The 7,362-nt window shown below is 46.0% G+C and overlaps 1 protein-coding gene across 1 annotated transcript; it reads left to right on the forward strand.

The window, feature by feature from the left end:
* Nucleotides 1–4,679: 4,679 nt before the first annotated feature.
* On the forward strand, nt 4,680–5,636 carry LOC112930805 (olfactory receptor 13C7-like). The gene has a single exon (XM_026013212.2). It carries the CDS (start codon nt 4,680–4,682, stop codon nt 5,634–5,636), a length of 957 nt encoding a protein of 318 aa, XP_025868997.2.
* The last annotated feature ends 1,726 nt before the right edge of the window (nt 5,637–7,362 follow it).

A 7,362-nucleotide genomic window follows, 5' to 3' on the forward strand; every position in this document is an offset into this window, starting at 1 on the left:
GTGTAAATGTGAGTTTGCCAAAGATGAGTGGAGCTGACCGAAGTGATAGTCTGAATTCCAGAACATCAGCATTTCCTAGGGAGGCATCTGCTTATTGTGGCTTCCTCAGGACAAATGTGGACATGACATCATGGAATTCACAAGGCCTGTGACCAGATTCCTGGTCAAAACTTTTCAACCTTGCTCAAAACACGTTGAGGTTCTTTCAGGAATCATTCTAGCACATTCTCTGTGAAGGCAGAGAGGAACCACCAGCATTTTGAGATGGATTCCAGGACTGGAATCAGGTGCTATAAGGTCAGAGAAACAGAATTTTGGTTTGGTTTTACTGTTTTGTGTTTTGTTTTGTTTTGTTTTAAGGTATGGTACCTCCTCTTCCTTCCCTGAAGAGGGAAATGGGAAGAGGCAGGAGGGAGAAGTTGTCTTCCTGGTAGGTGACAGGGCCAAGGCTTTGCCTTACAGGTGGGGGAGATATCTCCCCCACTTACAGGTGGGGGACACAGAGCCTTTCCACAGAGTGGACAGGAAGCCACTCATGCAGCATGTGCTAAGTGGAGATACGAGTATGTAACTTCTGAAATCTGAATGCTGGATTATCTGAACAATAGTTGCCTGATTTGCTCCTTCATTCCAGCAAGCCTCACTTACTAGATATACCCATGTTCACCTTTCCCTCAAATTCTTTCCATGCTTTGTACCATGAAGCATTCTGGCCTCAGGACTCACCTGACTAGACCAGGTGGACACTTGTCCTAGGTACAGTTAACGTATGAGCTCTCTGGTGGCCTAGCCTGGACAATGACTAACCAAACCCTTTAGATCTGTTTCTCAGGAGCTTGAACTCAAATACCAGGATGTAGTCAGCAGCTGGTGTAAGGAAGGAGAGGAAAGAGAAACCACAGTAATATAGGTGGTTAGGCCTGAGAAGAACCCAGAGCTGTGGTACCTAAAGTCCAATCAGAGGGAAGAGAGTAGGAGGCAATTAGTCCCAGCTGGAGTAAGGGAAGTGAGGCAGAGTGGTTGAGTCTTCCATGTGGCAAAGCCTTAGAAGTGGGGGGACACAGAGCTGTGCCACAGGGGGGCCAGCGGGAGTCACTCAGATTGATGTCCCAGTGCCTGTCCAACCACAAGGCCCACTTGCACCGCTGTTCCCCCACGAACCCTAAAACATACCCTCACCCTGAGGGAATCAAGAGTGAAGGCGGGACAGGCTCCTAGCAGGTAGAGGGCAGAGGTCAAAGATTGTTAGACATCATGAGTATAAGACTAGAGCCCAATGATGGAGGGTCCCTCACCTGGTCCCATCTAAGCATCCCTCATACCTGTCTCAAGGGATCTTGAGGAGCATTGGGTAAGATAAGATTTAGGAAACAGGCATAAATTAATAGCAACTCTTAATATCAATGTCTCACCATCATCTCAAATATAACAAATCCAATAGGCCATAAACTCCTCAATCACAGAAACTATTTCTTAGTCACACCTTTATTACTGGTAACCAATGAGCTGGGCACAAAAGGTGTACAAAAACCACATACTGAAATGTTAGAAACGTCATCAGCCAATTCTCAAGATCTGGGATTTTAGACACTGTTGATTCTTCTCTCTTCTGCATCTATCCCAGATCTGTCTCTAAATATGATCATTTCTTCCTCCTGAATATCTCCCTGGGCCCCTCTCTCCCCTATCCCTGTTATTTTCATCCTGGGCTAGTTCTGAATACTCCTCCGATGCGCAGCGTCCTGGACAGCTTTGTGACCCTCTCAATCATGCCTCGCTCTCTAGATATTTCTTCTGTGCCAGCATTCTCTGAAGACAAAGACCCATTTCTGGTCACAATGTCCCCATCCCTACTGTTTGGTATTTGGCACAAGGCTTGGTACATATGACATGCTCATAGCAGTTGTTCAGAGTGGTGGGCAGGTTGGAGAGAGAGAGAGAGAGAGAGAGAGAGAGAGAGAGAGAGAAAGAGAATGAATGATGAATGCTGGGTCACAGTAAAGGAGAGAAGGTGCCTGGTTGTCAGGGAATCTGGCTAAAAGTTCCTGGGAATATTTGAATCACTGAGGCCCAGCTCTTCTTCCTTCCAGGCTCTCTGAGGACAATGATACAGCCATTTGGATCAACTGTTGTGATCAAAACCCAGGGGAACTCTGATTACCTGGCCAGAGGATGTTCTAGGCTGAGATTCCCTTGTAGCGAGAGGGGGCCATTGGGTAGACTTCACAGCATTGCCTAATTGGGTATATAGGAGTGAAGTCTAAATTCTGAGCCTCTCACCAAACTTTAAATTGCTTCTGGGATAAAGACTGGCCCCAAAGCAACCCAGCCTTAATTCCTGAGAGAGTCATCATGATACCCTCTGGAGAAAGTGGGGAGCACAGAGAAGAGGGTGCTGGGCCCAGTAGCTAGGCATGTCTTGCCAGCCCAACTGGGGTACAGCCTCCTTTGACCTGAGGCTCCAGGCTGAGTCTCAGCCTTGAGAGTCAGCCTTTGTCCCCTTCTCTCATTGAGTCCCAAGGTCAGGCAAAGGTACTGTGAGTAGCTGTAGCTTCTATGGGCTGAGACTTGTGCACTTAAGACTCCTCTATACCCAGGGTCATTTAGAGACACCAGGAAGTCCAGCAATAGTTAACAATGTGCCCATGTTAAGGACGTGTATCCATACATTGCTGGAGCAGCTCTGAGAGAGAAGATCCATATGGCCTGCCTTGGTTATGGCTGGGTAGCTCCCAGATGGGCAGATGACACCAGAGACAGTCATTTCTCCTTGCTCCTATACACTGGCAGCTCCCCACTCCAGCGGCCTCCCTTCCTGTGAGCCACAGACCCAGCCTAGACGTCACCCCATGCTGGGTAAGTGCTGGATGATGTCTATGGCCAGCTCTTCACCAGTGGGGAGGGAAGGAAAGAGGCTGATGCAAAGAGTGTTGTACAGGGTGGTGATGGTGAGGGGTCAAGGGAGGAGGGGGGCAAGACAACTCTTTCCAAAGCTCTGAAGGCTGCTGCTGTGCCAAGGGAGCTGGTCTGTTTTGTATGAGCCCAGAGGAGCCTTAGGGCCAGTGAAGGAAGGAAGAAGTTAGGAAAAGGGGCAGATATCAACAGCCCAGCTTCCTGGCAACAATATCAGAGGCTGTGAGGCCTCATGTTGTTCGACTGTTGAAACGGAGGCAGAGAAATCACTTCCCGAAGAGAGGATCATTGTAACAGGTGGTTTAAGGAAAGGGACTGGCCTGATTTAATATCTGAAGATTCCGCTGAGCCTCGAATTCTGTACTCCCTGGTACTAATGGAGCTTTCTCTAAAAATGATTCTCTATCCCTTAATTCCACATTTCCCGAGATAACCTCTTTTGAGCATTGTATCATTACCAACCAGAAACAAGCACCCCTTCTTCAGGGCCATGTGCAATTCACAACCCTCCCTCCAAACCTCAGTTTCTCCACCTTTAAACTAAGAGGTCAGTGATTCCCAAGACTGGTGTGGAACAGAAGTATACAAGGAACATTTGTTTAAAAAACAGGCAAACAAAAAAACTAATCTCTGAGATCATCTACAAATGCAGGACTCGGCACTCTGTATTTTTAACCAACAATCATGCTGTTTTGGGCGCCCTGCCATGGGGCCTGATGATGTCTGGTGTTCCTAATCTCTTTGGCAGTAAAATTGTGATGATCTACCATGTGGCATTGGATATTTTGGGGAGCCGAGTAGATTTACATGGGACAATGTCTGCAAAGCATCTAAGTGGCACTGGATGGTTTGTGCCTCAGGGCCCCACTCAACCTACTCTGAGGATGTGAATTATGAATCGGCTCTGACCATCAGGTATGATTTTATTCCTTGAGCCCAAGTTTGAACAGCAGAGGGGCAGACAGGTCAGCACTGGTTACAAGAGGCAGCACACAAGGCCTGCTCTGCACATCAGGTTCCCGGAGACTTTGAGGGGAGCTCTATATTGTAGGCTCCAGAAATTCAAATTGATCAGCTTATTCAGAGAAGAGGGCCAAGTGCAGATAAACTGATTTACACTAACTAAACTCACAAAATACTGAAGTATACACCAGATACTCCATAAGAAATAAAGCTATTAAAGATATAAGTATTATATCTTTACATAACTATATATTATATAACTTTATGTTTTTGAGTCAGCACATTCTCTTCCTATAAGACTGTGTTGGAAGTCTAGTTATGACAGAAACTTGCTGGACAAGGAGGAACTACATCTACAGGAATGGGCCACATAATGTCAATGGTCAATGTCACTGAGCTGTGATAGCCTGAGGTCCCAATTATATGACAGAAATGGAGTCATTCAGTGGCCCCTGCTTCCCTGTAAAGTGTTGAAGACACACAGCATGTGCAAACATACAATTCTTGCTTTAGGTATTTTTTTTTTTTTTGCTTTAGGTATATTAATACCATTGAGTAGACAGAAATTTCCCTTATTTTGTTAGGTTTCTTTAGATTTCCAGGTTCTGCATTTCATGCTTTTGACTGATACACAGACTAAGTTTAGATAACTTGGTCTTTTAGTTAAATCCCACAGGTTAAGCTTATTTACAATTTTAGAGGCATCATACAGTGATCCCGATGTACTGACTCAAGCAAGCCATCAAAAAACCAATATGTATTTCTGCCTTCAGTATTTTTAGGGATAAAGGAGAGTGTATGAAATGGAAGGATCCAACCAATCTGCTGTGACAGAGTTCGTTTTGCTTGGCCTCTCTGCCCATCCAAAACTAGAGAAAACATTCTTTGTGCTCATCCTGTCGATGTACCTGGTGATCCTGCTGGGCAACGGGGTCCTCATCCTGGTGACCATCCATGACTCCCGCCTACACACACCCATGTACTTCTTCCTGGGGAACCTCTCCTTCCTGGACATCTGCTACACAACCTCCTCAGTCCCTCTAGTCCTGGATGGCTTCCTGACCCCCAGGAAAACCATCTCCTTCTCAGGCTGTGCCGTGCAGATGTTTCTCTCCTTTGCCATGGGAGCCACAGAGTGTGTGCTTCTGGGCATGATGGCATTTGATCGCTATGTGGCCATCTGTAACCCACTTAGGTACCCTGTGGTCATGAGCAAGGCTGCCTATGTGCCCATGGCTGCCAGCTCCTGGGTGGCTGGTGGCATCAACTCCTTAGTGCAGATCTCTCTTGCGGTACAGTTACCCTTCTGTGGGGACAATGTCATCAACCACTTCATCTGTGAGATCCTGGCTGTCCTAAAATTGGCCTGTGCTGACATCTCCATCAATGTGATCAGTATGGGGGTGGCCAATGTGATCTTCCTGGGCGTCCCAGTTCTGTTCATCTCTATCTCTTATGTGTTCATCATTGCTACCATCCTGCGGATCCCCTCAGCAGAGGGGAGGAGAAAGGCCTTCTCCACCTGCTCTGCCCACCTCACTGTAGTGGTCATCTTCTATGGGACTATTCTTTTCATGTATGCAAAACCCAAATCTAAGGATCCCCTGGGAGCAGACAAGCAGGATGTTTCAGACAAGCTCATCTCCCTCTTCTATGGACTCCTGACTCCCATGCTCAACCCCATCATCTACAGTCTGAGGAACAAGGATGTTAAGACCGCTGTGAGGTACATAGTGGCTCAGAAGCGCTTCACTCACTGATGGTGGGTGAGAACCCACACATTCTCATTCAGTTGTGAAATTCAGTGTAAAAACTCAATCAGGGGCAAAGTGACTTCAGAGCTATGCTGCTCACCGTGTGGTCCATGGACCAGCAGTGTTAGCATCATTTGGAGCTTTTAGACATGCAGAATCTGGGGCCTATTCCAGACCTACTGAATTGGAATCGACGTGTTAACAAAATCCCTCAAGGGATTCATATGCATGTTAAACCTTGAGAAGTATTGGTTACAAGTATGTAGTGGAGGCTGGTATGCGTGTATTGCCCAGACTCACCACCACCCCACCTAGGGCTGAAGCTCCTCTTACCCCAGCTGTTGGGAACGCTGGTAGCTGACAGGATTCAAATGAGTTCCTGCGCTGGCTTGCCCTTGGCCCATGAGAGTAATGGGCAGTTCGAGTTTGCCCTCTGAGCTCATTCCTGCTTCCTTCACCTCCATCCCACAGGTGTCAATCTTAAGAGTAACAGTAAACATCCCGTGTGAAAATGTCCCCATCAAATTCAGCTTCCTGAGAAAGCTTACCTGCGAGAGAGAACAATGATCAAATCTAAGTGCTAGCTCGTGGGCTGTGTGTGTGTGACTGACTTATATCCTTCTTAGGTGTCTCCTATACCCTGGCTCCCAAGGAAAGTAACTTGGTGAATTCCTTTTGTTCAAGGAAAAAAAATTTCCTAAAAATAATTTGCTAAGTTAAATTCCTATAAATGGATTTTATTTTGCACTACTGTGCAAGTGTTTTTCCTCTTAAGTAGAGTCAGCAGGGCTGTTTTACCCCCTGGGCATGAGGGTACAGCAGTCAGGGCTATGGGGTGTCTTCCATGTACAAAGATGTTAGAGGTCTGGAGAACATGTTGGCTCTTAAACTACAAAACAAACAAAAACCATTTAAAAATCTTGTTTATTTGCATTCCTGAAAAAGGGAATATTATGTCATTCTCAGTAATGGATAAATACTTTTACTCATGAATCATATTTTAAAGATTTATTTTCTTTATTTTAGAAAGGGAGGGAGGGAAGAGGGAGAGAGACAGAGAGAGAGAGAGAGGAGGGGGAAGGGGAGAGGGAGAGGGAGAGAGTCCTGAGCAGACTCCATGCTAAGCCCAGAGCCTGAGGTGAGGACTTGATCTCATGATCCCAAGATCAGGACCTGAGCTAAAACCAAGAGTTTGATGCTTAACCAATGGTACCACCCAGACACCCCATTATTTTAGAACATTCTGTAGTTACTTTCACTTTGCAGGAAAAGTGCTTATCGTTTAGAAATCATAGAATTATAAATTGAGTCACTTATAAGCCAAATAATATTAATAGCAGAAGTAGAAAAATCATTTCAGGAGTCCCTGGGTGGCTCAGTCAGTTAAGTGCCTGCCTTTGGCTTGGGTCATGACCTGGGGTCCTGGGATCCAGCTCTGCCTTGGGCTCCCTGCTCAGCAGGGGGTCTACTTTTCCCTCTCCCTCTGTGCTTGCTCTCTCTCTCTCTCTCTCTCAAATAAATAAATAAATAAAATCTTTTAAAAAATCATTTCAAATTTATCATAAAATTATACTTAAAGTGGGATGCAAGTGCATTTTGACATGATGTAGGGTGGGACCTCCTAGAGTATAAGAGTGTCCAGTCACACAGCAGGGGCAAGGCAGTCTTGAGATGGACCCAATAGTTCCAGATGTATTTGTCTGCAGTGCCTACAAATGTACTTAGCATACAG

Source organism: Vulpes vulpes, chromosome 12 (assembly GCF_048418805.1).
Source record: "Vulpes vulpes isolate BD-2025 chromosome 12, VulVul3, whole genome shotgun sequence".
NCBI classification, from domain to species: domain Eukaryota; kingdom Metazoa; phylum Chordata; class Mammalia; order Carnivora; family Canidae; genus Vulpes; species Vulpes vulpes.